The sequence below is a fragment of the Phaethon aethereus genome, assembly GCF_964289735.1.
Source record: "Phaethon aethereus genome assembly, chromosome: 4".
Lineage (NCBI taxonomy): Eukaryota > Metazoa > Chordata > Aves > Phaethontiformes > Phaethontidae > Phaethon > Phaethon aethereus.
The window spans coordinates 39117429-39131664 of NC_138578.1; the positions used below are offsets into that span (position 1 = coordinate 39117429).

The 14236-nt window shown below is 36.7% G+C and overlaps 1 protein-coding gene across 5 annotated transcripts in view; it reads left to right on the plus strand.

Annotated features, from left to right (window-relative positions):
* The window catches only part of RAPGEF2 (Rap guanine nucleotide exchange factor 2), a gene marked incomplete at both ends in the record, with an annotated part of 191771 nt that overhangs the window by 133574 nt on the left and 43961 nt on the right, over window positions 1-14236 (plus strand). For all 5 annotated transcript variants that reach the window (XM_081999653.1, XM_081999654.1, XM_081999655.1 and 2 more), the window contains one exon: window positions 10934-11065. In XM_081999653.1, coding sequence (XP_081855779.1) covers window positions 10934-11065 — 132 coding nt within the window. The remainder of the gene's footprint in view (window positions 1-10933; window positions 11066-14236) is intronic.

The following is a 14236-nucleotide window of genomic DNA, read 5'->3' on the forward strand; positions in this document are numbered from 1 at the left end:
GAATCTCAAAGCTTTGATTACGGTAATACACATTTTGGCTTTATATCAAAGAATGTTACAGTCAGAATATTCTTAAAAATAAGGTTGAACAAGTGCTTTGATATCCTCTTGTGTGTTCAGAACATGCATCCTGCAATATTGCGTTTTGTTCAGTTTTTTGCTTGATGTGAAAGCAGAAGTGTGCATCTTTCATTGTCAGACAAGGAAAATAGAGGAAACTTCCATTGTAGAGCAGCACATGGAAAACAACTAGTTGCAGTGCATGATTTCTTATTTGGAGCCAGTATTAGCAGAATAAATTATGCGTGTTCCTCTCCTATTGCTTAAGTTACTGAAAAGCAAAGTTGTATTAGGAAAAAAAAAAACCCCACCACTTCTCGCATGAACTGTTACTTGATACTGTAAAGCCAAGATAATCCTTTAGTTAAAACTGCAAGGGTGACAGCGGCATGGCTGCAGCCATTAGACTTCAAAAAAATTTTACATATAGTTGCTTGTGATTTGTCATGTCTCTGTTTAAATTTTCAACAAGTTTCTCTTAATTAACTTGGTATTTTATAGGGGTAAGACTCGATGTACAAATGGAAATCTCCAGTCCTTGTATCTGTGCACAGCAGCTCCCAACGTACTACATCTTTTAAAAATATTTTCCTTGGAAGTGTACAGAATACTTAAGTCTTTACTAAGAATCTACCAGTAAGAAAATCTAAAATTTTACAATGTTAGTCATGTTAATTTTTGTCTTTTTTTCTTCCTTTGGTTAGTCTGCTTCTAAATGGTAAGTGTATTAAAAAAAACAGACTGGCTTCAGATTTTTCTGCTTGGAGGAGTGACATGGATCTGGAAGGGATTTTCTGGGTCACTGCCATTACACACTGTTGCACAGCACGTTCATAACTTCGTCTAGCTTCGGTTTGAAAGCCTTCTCTACCACAGCTCCTGTTGAGTCTGGCTTTGAGATTCTCTGTGGTTCATTAGATAGCAACCTTCTTTCTACTTCCTGCCCATTAGGCTTTACACCTGCATCACCTTTTACTGGAAATATTTCTTCTTCCTCCTTCCTATTTCTAGATAGTGATCATACCTTCTCTCTCAGCTTGGGCTGACTAACCCGTGCTCCGCTTCCACTTTCTCAAATGCTGTTTTTTCTTCTGGTAATCCTCGTAGCTCTTCTCGGACTCTATGTACGCGTATGGCTTCAAGTCCATCTTTATTGAAAACGTATAGCTGGGAGTGTGTGCAGCATTTCTAAATAAGGTCTCTGCTGGGGCGATGGAGAAGAGCCTGGGACTCCTGTATTTCTGGATGATGTATGCGGTGATCTCATTGGGTTCTTCTGCTGCATCACCTTAACAGTTCAGTCACCCTCTGGTTATCTGATGTGCTGAAACTCTTTTCACAGTCATTTCTGACAGAGAAGTTCCTAGATTCTTGGGTTTTGTCTCAACATCCATGACCTCACATCTTCTCATATTGCATTTTATTTCTTTTACTCCAAGTAGGAGTCATCCCTTGTACCAGCAGTGTCTGTTTGCACCTGCAGGTTTTGCCAGCATGTCTGGTTTTTTTCTCCCCACTTGGAAAGAGGGGAATTCCAAGATCTTTTCTATATCTATCATTTTTCATATTCCATCTTTAAAAAATAAAAATTACTTGGGTACTTAATTTAATTTTTCTTTATTCTAGGATCAATTCACTTTGATTTCTTTTACTATTGTAAGTTAGTTCAGTGCAGTAAAATCCAGTGCTGTAGTTCAGTAGTAAATGGCAGCAGTTCAGAATAAACAGCTGCAGTTCAAAACTGAGATGTCCCCTCGTGAGTGTTTCAAAAACTTGACCAAGCTTAGTTAAATTGGTTAGAGCGCTGTCATCGTGAAATGAAATACTCTGTGATCAGGTATAAAATTAAAAAAGCAACACATGGTGTAAGAATGCCCTACTGATGGAGGCTTCAACACTTGAGATTGTGTACATGTCACAGGCCTTTGCTTTAGCCATTTAAAATGTGCCCGTGATAGATGTTTTCACCTTTGGGCTGATCATTGCTTGTCTATAGCGATTTTCAATCCTGAGTGGTGCCTTAAAGCCAAAAACAGAATCTGGCTGCAGGTGCCACCAGTTTTACCTCTGCTGGTGTAATTGCTCTTCAGCATCCCCCATGTCCACTTCTTAGACTGCTGTGTAAGAAACCCGAAATGAGTCTGTATACAAAGTATACGTGACCATCCCCTCAATTAAAATATTCTGCAGGATTTAAACCGTCTTGCTCGAAAATGTTTGAATTAACATTTCCTGTAAACATGCGTGCCCACATGAAGTGTTCTTGAACTTTTTTTGCTTTCGCATCCTTAGGCATAAATCTTTTGTCTGATTTCCTGTGGAAACAAAGTTTGTGACCAAGTTCTCTGTTCCTTCCTCTCCCACAGTTACTCGTAACAGGCCAAAGAGTTCAAAATTTAACCTTATAGGTCTCCAAAACTCCTGAAAGTAGGCCGTTTAGTTTCCAGCCCAGCGGTAGTTCTCAACATATTAAGCAACAAAACAGCCACAAGAGGAAGTATTTAGAAATACCAAACTGTGGGAAAAACAGCAACTAGAACATGCATTACATTAGTATGAAAACCAGTTATTCCCGAGAGGGAGATCTCTGCAAAGCCAGGCGTTATTATTTTTTTTGTCCTCTATGCCTACTGCTATTAAATAATGGGGAGCTTTTACTGAAGTTCAGTGGTTGAGCTCAGTTTTCTACTCCTACCCTAGAGATATTTCAGAAGTCAATTGAAGTGCCTCGGAACGGTCTTTCCTTCAGCCGAAGCCGCAATCGTCGTTGAGCGCCCATCCCTAGTTGTCAGTTTTCATTATGTAGATTTCCACAACATGAATTCCCTTCCCAATTTTATTCAGTGGTTTTGGGAAGCCGTTAGTTTGTGTGCGGGCGTGGGCTGTGCAGGCTCGGTTAGGGCTCTAAATGCGAGTGCTTGGCGAGGCAGTAGGGTACCACCAAGAGTGATACGGTACGTCCTTGTGAATCTGCAGACATAAGACACTGGAATAGAGATTCTTCACACTTTGAACTGCTGTTCAAGGATGGGTTCTCATCTGAATTGTAGACATTTAGAAAAGGAACCAAACTGACCAATATAAAATACCAGAAAAAAAGTGTAAAAGGAGGAAGAACTGAAAAGCCTTCATACTCAGTTCTGCAAGGTTTCAATTCCACAGCACTGTTTGGGGGCGGGGGGAATCTATCGGATAAAACAAAAATCTTTCAGCAATGAAGTGTAAGATACAGGCAGAGACACAGATCTCCTTTTCTGTAAAGGAGATAGAAAAACATGCACGCATTGTCCGAGAAATGGAAAATCAGCTATCCCATGCAAATCGCACTGCTTTGTTATTAAGACCAGGTGTCGTAACATGGCTTAACTGTTGTGAGAGGAGAGACCATGTTTCGCCACGCAATTGAGGTTGCCAGGGAGTTGTTGGTACCTAAATGTATGTCCACAGTCAAAATAGTTGTAGAAAGGTCTCTTTATTTTCATTCCTGGAGCAGAACTGCCTTAACTTATAAACCACCACAGATACTGTACTTTAAAAGTACTAAATTATCCTTTGTTGCCCAATGAAGAAGTTACACTTTTACCAGGTATTTTCTGACTGAGACAGACTTCTGAATAGGGTTCTAAATAAAAATACGCTGATCTTGCAGGTTTGTTGCTGTTCATTTTAAATACGTTATAATGGTTTGAGGTCAGAATTTCAAAACCCCTGAAAAGAGCTTTGGAAAATTTAGTATGATTTAGTTCAGTTTAGTATGTTTTAGTTCAAATCCGTTCTGCATTTTTTCTTTTGTATTCTTGGTTCACAGTCACTGTAAATACCTGTATGATACAATTTTTCCTTTTTTTTTTTCTTTTTTTTTAAATTTTACATCGTTTGAGCTGTTGCCAATACATTGACGTTGGTGTTTGAGGAGGGAGTATTGTTTATGTCAGATTTCCTGAAGAAGACACTTTTGAATATGAAGTGCTGCATTGTATCTGTGACACAAATGCTGTCAAAAGAAATAGCAAATGCTAACAGATCTGGTCCTACAACAGATAAGGTAGTTATGTTGAATAAGAATGGGGGTGTGTCAGTTCTGCATTTCATACTTTTCCTTTGAAAGGAGTTGTCCCTGAGAGCTTTTCCCCAGTCTCCGGATGCCCATTTACGTTTCACCACCCCTTCACCACTTCTGCAGAAGTCAATAATCCTTCGAGCAAAGGATAATTATGTTCAGTGTATTAAATGCTCATAGGATTAGCTGTTGAGAGCTATGAGATGTACAGTAAGTGGCAGTCGCTGTGTTTTGTAAGGGAAACAAAATGAAGTTCTCTGTGCACTCGCTCTGTCTCACTCTGTCCCCGACACCAGCAGGTCACGTTGCATTAGCGTAAACCTCTGAATAGTTTTAGGAGGGCTACCTATAGCAAGGTATCAGTGCAGAAAAATACGAAGAGCTTGCCAGAAAAGATCCTTACAATGCTTATTTTTTTGTTAGAGGTCTTCTGCTGTGGACTTTGTATATAAACAACGGCTTAACAGCAGTAGTACCTGAATGCAATATTTCCAGAACATGGGTTGTGTCTTGTCTTGTAGTCCAGATGAAGAACATTTTTAAGACAGGTCTTCATGAAGTTTGAGTCACAGTTTCACATGAAGATGTCTGTGTTTGAATTTGGAGATTCAAAATACCCGAGGTAGTATTGCATTAAGTGAATGATATACAGAAAACATGATTCAAGTCAGGTTTTTATTTAACTCTTGCTGAAGTTTTCAGAGAAAATACAGAGAGACCTCTTAGTATTTTCCATCCCACCCCTAATTACAAGGAAATCCTGTTTCAATAGGAATTGCATCCTAATTTGAACTGTGTATAATTTAAACTTTTAAATTTAACTCTGCACTGGACATGTCAGCCTGCATCATGTCTGTAGACAGAATCGATAGAAATTACTTTATTATTCTGTAATTACTTACATTGACTGCTGTGTTTTAAATCGCTGAACCGTAAAAATGTTTTCCTTAATGTCTGTCTTTGGTTAGTGAAAGAATTATGTTGAAATAGCATGTTGATGAATACCCACCATTATTACAAGTATTTCTTCATTCAGTCATTAAATATAATAAATCTGGGAATATACTTAAAACACGAACAACAGACTTACAAACATTTGATATAAAAATGAACATTTACATAAAATAATGAAATAAAATGTTACTGAATTGATAGGATAATGAAGAATACTGTGTTGGTGATCCAGACTCTTGTAGTGCAATAGAAGTTTTAAAATTTCTATCTTGGTGGAGGAAAAAATGGGAAAGACTAAGGCATAGTATTTTATTTTATTTGGCTGCTGTTGCTCTTTCTTTACAAAAAGATACAGAGTGCTAAAATAATTTTTTTGTGGTTTACTTATTTAGATTTGTGGGACTAAATGCATCATCTGTAAAAGACAACTTTTTTTTATATCATGGTGTCTTTTATTATATTATTTTATTAGTAAAGAGGTACTACCGAATAAGTGCTGAGATGCATGTGTTCAGAGGCTGAAGAATCAGTGTTTGCTTGTGTTTCTTTAATTTCAGTAAGTGGAAATAGTTTATAAGGGTGATATTTTGTTTTGTCTTATATCTACTGTACTTGCTTGGCCTGCCTCAGTGGAACCTAATTACTTATAGGATCATTCATCGGGAATAGCATAACAGAATGTTACACCTTTTCTCTCTTAAATTCCATCTTTCTGCAGATGTATTTCAGTCACTTTGCAGGCTTTATAAATCTTTTGTAAAGTGCTGAACAGCCTTCAGCAGAAGACCTTGTTTATAAAATGCTTACTGGTATGTTTGCTCTAAAATGAGTGTTGTATTGGCACTCTCCAACCAGCGTTCCTCTAGTATTTTAGAATTATATTTGTGTGCGTATTTTTCCCATTGGTGCATTTATACTTGTTGTTTTCACATATAACTTTCACACACAAACAATAAAACCAAACCAAAACCCAACAACAACAAAAAAAACCCCAACAAACAAACCAAAAAAACCACAGCAAAAAACAGAGGAGTACTGTTTACCTGAAGAAAGGATTTTGGTATCATTTCACTGATGTTTTGCTGTTTTCATACTTTTTTATGATATATCTGAAGATTTTTAATTCCTTGTCTAGTAAATATTCTGAAAACTTATTAAATTAAAAAAAAAAAAAACCCACAAACTGTATTAGTAGGATGAGCCAAATGATTTCTTGAGTAGAAGTTGCATAGAATGCAGCAGAGCTCAAGCGTTTGGCCAAGAGGCTGAGAGGAGAAGCCCTGCGCAGCCCCAGAAGTAGCATATATATCCGTTGCCTTTTGTTATACAGCAAGGCACGCTGTAGGGTAGGAGAAAATTATGATGTTCTTAAAATAGGAGGAACATATTCAGAGCAAAGTAATTGCTAGCTTTGCATGCATATAGCGGTGACTCACTCTGAGGGTGGAAGTAATAAAATGCTGCTTTTAAGATAGGAAGACGTGATAGGGTTTAAGGTATTGTACAGTTCAAAATGGAGATACTGCTTTGTCCTTAAGATGGTTTCACATAATTGTTTAAGTTTTCATTTGTTTTATGGTTTTCAAGACGTAAAAGCGTGGAGTTCCCAGATGCACTTTTCTTCCTCTGGCTTCTTTACATGTGTGTAAACTATTAAAACGTGTGTATGTATGCACGCATGTGCACTTGTTAAGAGCTGTATGTATATTTATAAAATATTGTTTTGACTTCTGTCAACTTAAGATTAGGGCTTTGGTATTAACTATTTTATTGGTTCATGTTTTGTATTAAAACCTTTTTTCCCCTATTATGTCATGCTTAGTTATTTCAAGGCATATGTTGCCTTAACATTTTCTCACAAAGTTTGTCCTGAAAATAGGTTATAAAGACAGTTACCTGACCCTTTTAATGACTATTAATTGTTTAACGTAGCGTAATGATACTATATTTACTTAAGAATGACTCACATATCTGTTTTTCTAAATTACTCTGCCATGTTTTTACTCTGCTAGTTCATTCTGATGCTGCAACTCAAGTGCTCAGTAACAAAGTTAAGAAATATTGTAGTTGCTGGCTTCAGCAAAGCTGTAGTTTACTGTTGTCACAGCAAAATAAGTGCTTGTTAAAATATACATTTTATAAATATATATTTATAAAAAATATAAAATACATATTGCTTTTTTCCCTTATTACTTTGAATGACTCCTTAATAGTAGCCATCATGTAATAAAAATGCAAAACAAGATAAAAATGTCTCTTTGGTTCTGGTGCTATTTGTGGTGTCTTTAGTTTGTTATAGGTGATGTTACTGAGGCAAAGGGTACGTCCTTAGACTTTGTCATATTGCTGCGTGGTAGGGCACGTGTTACATATCTGGCATGTACGTGCTTTAAAACATCACATGAAATCCTTTATTTTTCACTCTGATACGAAAGACTTAAGTCAATACCAAACTGCTGAATGGAACAACAGCTGAATACAAGCACTGAGTGCTTAAAAATTTCATAATAAAGTGATATTCAGTAGCATAGTGAATATATCTGTTGTAGTGAAGTTAACGGTCTTACGTTTCCCAATGGCAGAATTTATTTTCCTAGCTATTTTTTCACCGGATATAATAGCACAGTTTCATTATGTTGTTTTCTAATCCTGTTCCTCTGCAAGTAAGACATTAGGTGTAACTACCCTGGTTTGGGCCAGACAACTTTGTGCTGGTTGCTGGCACTACTGGGGTTGTTGAACACTGCATTTTGTTCTTGCTTTGCTTACCAAAACCATTTACTGACCATTGTGCCAGGAGTGACAGGTATAGCCTCTCCTGTAGAAGACTTAGGCACGTGTGGTTTTTCATTGCCATCAGCACTCTAGTTCTTTCCCCATTGTGTACAACTCTGTATATTAAATATTTTAAGTAGCACTATATGACTAAGATAGAAGTGCATGTATTTCTCACATGCATTTTTCATTGAGCTCACAATGTAAATGTTTCAGCCTATTTGATTTGTGGTGGTTTTTTTTTTCTTTCTCCTCGCACAACTTCTCAACTTATTTGGGGGTAGGGCGGCCGAAGTGGATGCCACTTTCGGGCATGTAACACAGAGATGTAGTATTCTGCAAAGATGTGAGCATGTGCTTTCTGCTTGTGAATAGTCCTATTTGATTAGGATCAAAGTCACTAGTTAGGTTGCCCCAAGTAAAATGCTTCCTTCTGATCTTCGGCTGTCACTGCTTGGCAAGTCCAGCTCATGCAGCATGGCTTTGACTTGAGGAGCTATTTTGAAACCAGTAATCACCAAACATTCAGCTGATTGTTTACAGCCAAAAAAAATTAGAAGGCTTGCTTTTGTTTGCAATGTGTTTCATCAGTTATTGTGGAATCCCCTGCCTCTTCCTATTGCCTGTGTAGTAAAAAAACAGAAATCCTTGCTGTTCATTTAATCACAGAATCATTAAGGTTGGAAAAGAACTTTTAAGATCATCAAGTCCAACCATCAACCCAATACCACCATGCCCACTAAACCACGTCCTGAAGTGCCACGTCCACACGTGTTTTGAATACTTCCAGTGATGGTGACTCCACCACCTCCCTGGAACACTAAGTGTAGACATTATATTAAACATAGCTTGATTTCATTTTTTTAACATACTAACTGGATTTGCTTTGATGTAAGGTTCTTCAGAATTGTTATTGCATTGATAAAAAATAAATGCAATTGTTAATGACCTGAAGACATTTGAAGTGCACTATGAAAAAATGAACGTGTTTGGCTGGGTTGAAGACTCTGTTGATATGCACCTCCCTGTGGAGTTAATATTTATTTGTGATTGAAATAGTTATTACTTTGTAAAATGTAAAGCTCCCAAAGTATTGTATCTTTGTGAGGTATTATTAAATGTGCAAATCTTAGATGATTTGTGCATGTATCTCAAAATAATATGCAAGATTTCTAGTTAGAAATAAATGTGGACTACCTTAGTTTTACGAGATTGTACTTTTAGGAGTATTCATCAACACATTGCAGAAGCCTGTGGTGGTTCATCTACTGTACATTTTACCTATGGAATGTATACTTATTTGTAGAATGGCTTGAATCATGATAAAAAATGGATCTAATGGCCTGGATATCAGTAAATAACTGTTCAATTTTGTGCTAATTCAAACTTACAGCTTCAAAAGGGAAGTAGCAAAGACAACAGATACTATAACTAATTCACTCCTTCATACTGGATTTTCTCCTATTATTTCATCACCAGTGGTGAGCATAATTAGATTTTTCTGGAGGCAGCATCCATGGCTGTATGTATTAGAGTATTGCTTTTGTTAATTGCACTTTCTTTGTTGATTGGTATATGAAGATCAACTCTAGCTCTGGGCTTACTGAAGCTTTTTAGGATTATTAATGTCTGGTTCCTGGTTTTAGATGCTCTTTCAGGTAACATATTAAGAAAGAATTGTTTAAAATGTAGCCATTTTTGCTATCGCTGATGTAGTTATGCTGTGATGAGGAAGAAATCCTTTTCAGGATTTCAGAATAGGAAATGCCAGTCAGTCTCAATAAGACTGAGGTTTCCAGCTGTCTATGCTTTCACCATAAATCCTAAAGCCAAGGTTCTTTCTGAGCATGTTCCATAAACAGACTTGAACCAGGCAAACAGCAGTAAAATCATTCAGTACCTTTAACCATACAGAGCTAATAATTTTCTCAATCACACTTTCTTGTGACTTGCAGATGACTTTTTTCATGACCTTTTATACTGATCGACCTGTTATATCTTAATGCTGAATGAACTCTTATTTTCATTTCCATCCGGGGAGAATGATAATAACGCCAAGGTAGCATCCATAACTGACATGGATGGACACACTGTGTGTGACATTCTTGGTACAAACACACCTCTGTAACTAGTATCTACCTTGTCTGAGTTGAAACAAACAAACAAAAAATTAATGACCAAAGTTTGTTTTAAATTATTGAAGCATTTATTGCATACCAGAATTGATACATTAACCTACTTTTGTTAACTAGCAGTGGGGTGCAAGCTTCTTGGAGAAAGGAGTAATTTGCCCCTGAAAATAGCATATAAATGTTTCCTCAGACAGCAAGTACTTTTCTTTATCAAAGTTCACTTTCTGCAGCTGGCAATATTTACAGTTCTTAAGGATTTTCGTGGGAGCTGTGTGCATAAAGCTATAGTAGCAATATACCTCTCCAATCTTCGTGGATGATTGTTAAAAGATCAAATGTACTGTCTTGATTTGTTCTTCAGCAACGCACGTGAGCAAACTCATTTCAGGATTGTAGCTCTTGGCAGTTGCGTCAGTCTTCCAGTATTTCCTATTTGCCATCGTATTATTTGGCTCAAAGTTCAGTGCCTTGGATTTTACTTGTCTGTAACATACTTTTTCAACTTCGGAAGCAAAAGTGTTAGACAAAGCCAGAGCAGTGCTTGGGGTTTTTTTAACTATGTGACTTTACTCACTGTTAATCCCATTCTACAGGTAACCATTGATATTAAAACTAGTACATTATTCGTATGTGCTTTAATGCTACCCAAACTCCATAGGAAGATACTGACGAGTTTTGGCATAAGGCTTATTGCATCACTGGTGTTTGTCCTCAGATATGGGTTTTTTTTTTAAATCTCTTCTATTTGCAGCAATTGGTGGTATTTTGCCGACCTCTGCATGAATTTAAAAATCTGTAAGACTCGACTTCTATGCTGCATTCTCAAGCCCCAGTGGCTTTCTTAATATACCTGGTACTGGCAGAGAGTAAAGTGTGACCATAAATGATTTAAAGTCATTTTGCTGTGTATCTACCTCAGATTGTAATGATGCTTTTTCTGCTCCACCTGTAGCTTCCTGCAGATTTCACAAAGCTGCACCTTACTGACAGTCTCCACCCACAGGTGACCCACGTTTCATCTAGTCACTCAGGATGTAGCATCACTAGTGATTCAGGAAGCAGCAGCCTTTCTGATATCTACCAGGTAAGACTGGAATGGATGCTGATGGGAGGTGCAATTGCCAACGGTTTTGACGTTAATATCTGAGCGCCCGCACTATTGCCTGTTGTCAATTTGTGTCTGAAGCAGCGCTCAATAGATTTCAAAAAACCTAATTTTTGTCTGAATTTTAATAATTTCAGGGTGTTACTTGCCATGTACTAGATCTGATGTTTGAAAACTCTGCAAGTAATCTGCAGCGCAGCGACTTGATGTGTGTTGCCGTAGCTTGTCGGGATCCAAGTCAGCAATGTAGAGGTGTAGTTTCACAACATTTCAGGATGGCACTTTGTTAATTTTTTTTTGCAATTTGTTATTTGGGGGAGGAAATTTTCCTAAACTTCAGCATGGAGGGCCTGTGTGGCCTCTCCAGCAGACGTCCGTGGTGGGACCCATGATGTAAAGAGATTCTGTTCCTGACTCCAGCACTTTACCTCGTCTTTCTGTCTGTCTGATTTGCCATACGTATAACATTGGCTGTGATCTTTACGGATCAGAATTTCAAAACTATAGATTTAGGACCTTGTCATGTGAGGGATTTTTCTTCCTGATGCTGTATTTTACAGTTCTTAGCTGTGTTGGCTTCAAAGTCTAGAACATATCTAGTGGCAGGGAGAAAAAAATATGCAGTGGGCTGCCTGGTCTGGCGTGACTTGAGGGGCATGTTCCAATTTCCCCACCCTGCAGAGAGCTGGTGCCAGCCTCTCGGTAATGCTTTCTCTCCTGGCTGTCCTGGGAGAGATGGGGAGGCTGAACTGGTGACAGCTCTTTAAGTTGTTATACTTCTGAGGGGGCTTCTTGTCCTAACTCTCTGTGCTCCTCATTTAGAGCAGCTTGAGTTTGGAGACACTTACTGTGACACTGATCCAGAGGGTCTCTAGAGCACTTGGAGGTATGTCTGCTTCCTCTAAATATAAATTGGAAAAAAATCTGAGTAAAATAAAATGAGGAAGTCTACATCCTTCACTTGGTGTTTACTGTTCTTGCAATGTCAGAGGATTTGTCCTGATAGGAAAGTATAGCAATTTGTTATTCTGAAAAAAAAGGAATGAAATGTAATTAAAATGTTGTTTTATCAAAATGATAATAAAAAAATGAACGAGACTACTTCTACATGAAGTACTGTTTACTAGAAGAGGAATAACGTTTGTTTGCGATGCTTCTAAAAATGCAAATATAGCCATTTAAACAACGGGAAAAGCGTCATCTGTACAAATACATACAAGTTCAGTTGTGAGCATAGCTGTAACATGTAGTCTGCTTCAGGTGAATAAGCATGTAGGCTTTTCTGTTGGAGAAGATAGGCTATGAAAAGGTCCCCGTCCAGTTTAGAAAGTAAGTGCAATAATGCAAAGGCTTATTTTTGTGAAAAACATCAAAGTAACTGAACACTTCAGGCATAGCATATGCCAGTCAAGTATGTTTGTTAAAATTTCTTCGGAAGAGAGGATTACTTTCTGATAGGATTTAGGTTTTTAACTGTGAGGATGAAGAAGATATAAAATCAGCTTTGTTCTTCAAGTCTTCTATAGATTTTCATACCTTGCATTCCAAAGATTTTCACGTTAGCATAAAAATAACAAGTACCTCTAGAGGCACAGTTGTAGGTGGCATGTAGTCATAGTCATACAGTTACTCTCTAGAAAATTTGGAAGTAAATTTTTGCAAAGATTTTCAGCAAAACTTTCATAACTGTGGAAAGGATCACTGAATTTCTGTGAAATTAAAAAAAAAAAAACCCACAGAAAAACTGAACAGAAATGTTGGAGGAATACTTCTTTATGTAGTTACCAACCTGGTGTATGACTCCCATGATACCTTTTTTTTGCAAGAATGGAATCAACAGAATGGTTCATGTTCAAAAAAATTTAGTGGCTTGCTGAAGTATTTACGTGGCAAACACTTTTAAAACGTTCTTTTAAATTTAATTTAAAAAAATAATCCATTCTTGGTGAGCTTAAAAAATATCTGGTTTCTTCAATTAACCTACAATTAATACCTCATGTAAAGATGTCTTGGCACAGATGTATCGAGAACTGTTTAATTGTACAATGTCAAAGTAATTGTTAAAATAAATTATGTCCATATCAACACTGAGAAATATGAGCATGTATTGTGGAATGTAACACCATGGTTTTTTGTTAATATTAAAACTTGAATTCAATTCAACTTCAATTAAAATTTGAAGAAACATTTCTTAAGAAAATTAATTGATAAGTTCCGTTGTGGAAACTGATAAAGTCTTAAATTATTGAATTTAACTTAATGGTAGCAAGTATTGTTTGACTTAATGATGTCTCATATTGTGGTAAATCATTAATTTCTGGCCTCAATTTCAGTCATAAAGGAATGTAATGTAGCAATGGTAAGTTAGGTTAAAGTACCGCCAAAAAAAACCCCACAACAAAATAAAACGGCTTTAATTTGAATTCTGTAGCTTCAAGTCAAGGATTAAATAAACAAAAGTACTTTTTGAAACCAAGAAATTGGATCAGTCATTCTCTCTCAATTGTTTGCCTTTTAATTCTCTCCCAAGTGTTTACTCAAAAACAGTAAACCATAACCAAGTCATCCACATGGGGTTTTTTGCTTCAAATTTAATAGGTCTTAGGCAAAGCTCAGTATTGTTGTTCCTCTGATTCTCATGTTCTGTATATAATGGGATTTTTCTGTTCAGTAGGGTGGACTTGTGTTCATTACGGCTAAGCAGAAAGCAATGATTTAAAAATGTTGCCATCCTATCTTGCAATTCATAAATAAAAGAAATATTTTCTTTAAAAAAAAATACTATTAATTAGATCTTTAATGTTGAAATCTGAGGTAATGATATGTCATGTTTTGCAGTAAGCTTTAGGTCTGTAGCCTTAAGAGCAGCAGTTTGCAGAGAAAATACGTTCATGGCCTTTTAAGATTTTTTGAATAAGTAATGAAGCTGAACCTTCAGATGCTTTCAGCATTGAGCTGAGAATATTTCTTTGAAATATTAATGCTGTAACTAAATTTGTTTGTCAAATGTTGTATATGAAAGAATTTTTTTTAGGATAAGAAGTACTTCCCAAAATAAAATAAATAATCCTTTGTGTTTAGCCCACCCAAGTCTCAAAAATATTTCAGGTGCCAATCAGTAAGGTCCTTAAATGTTGTTACTTTTATTTT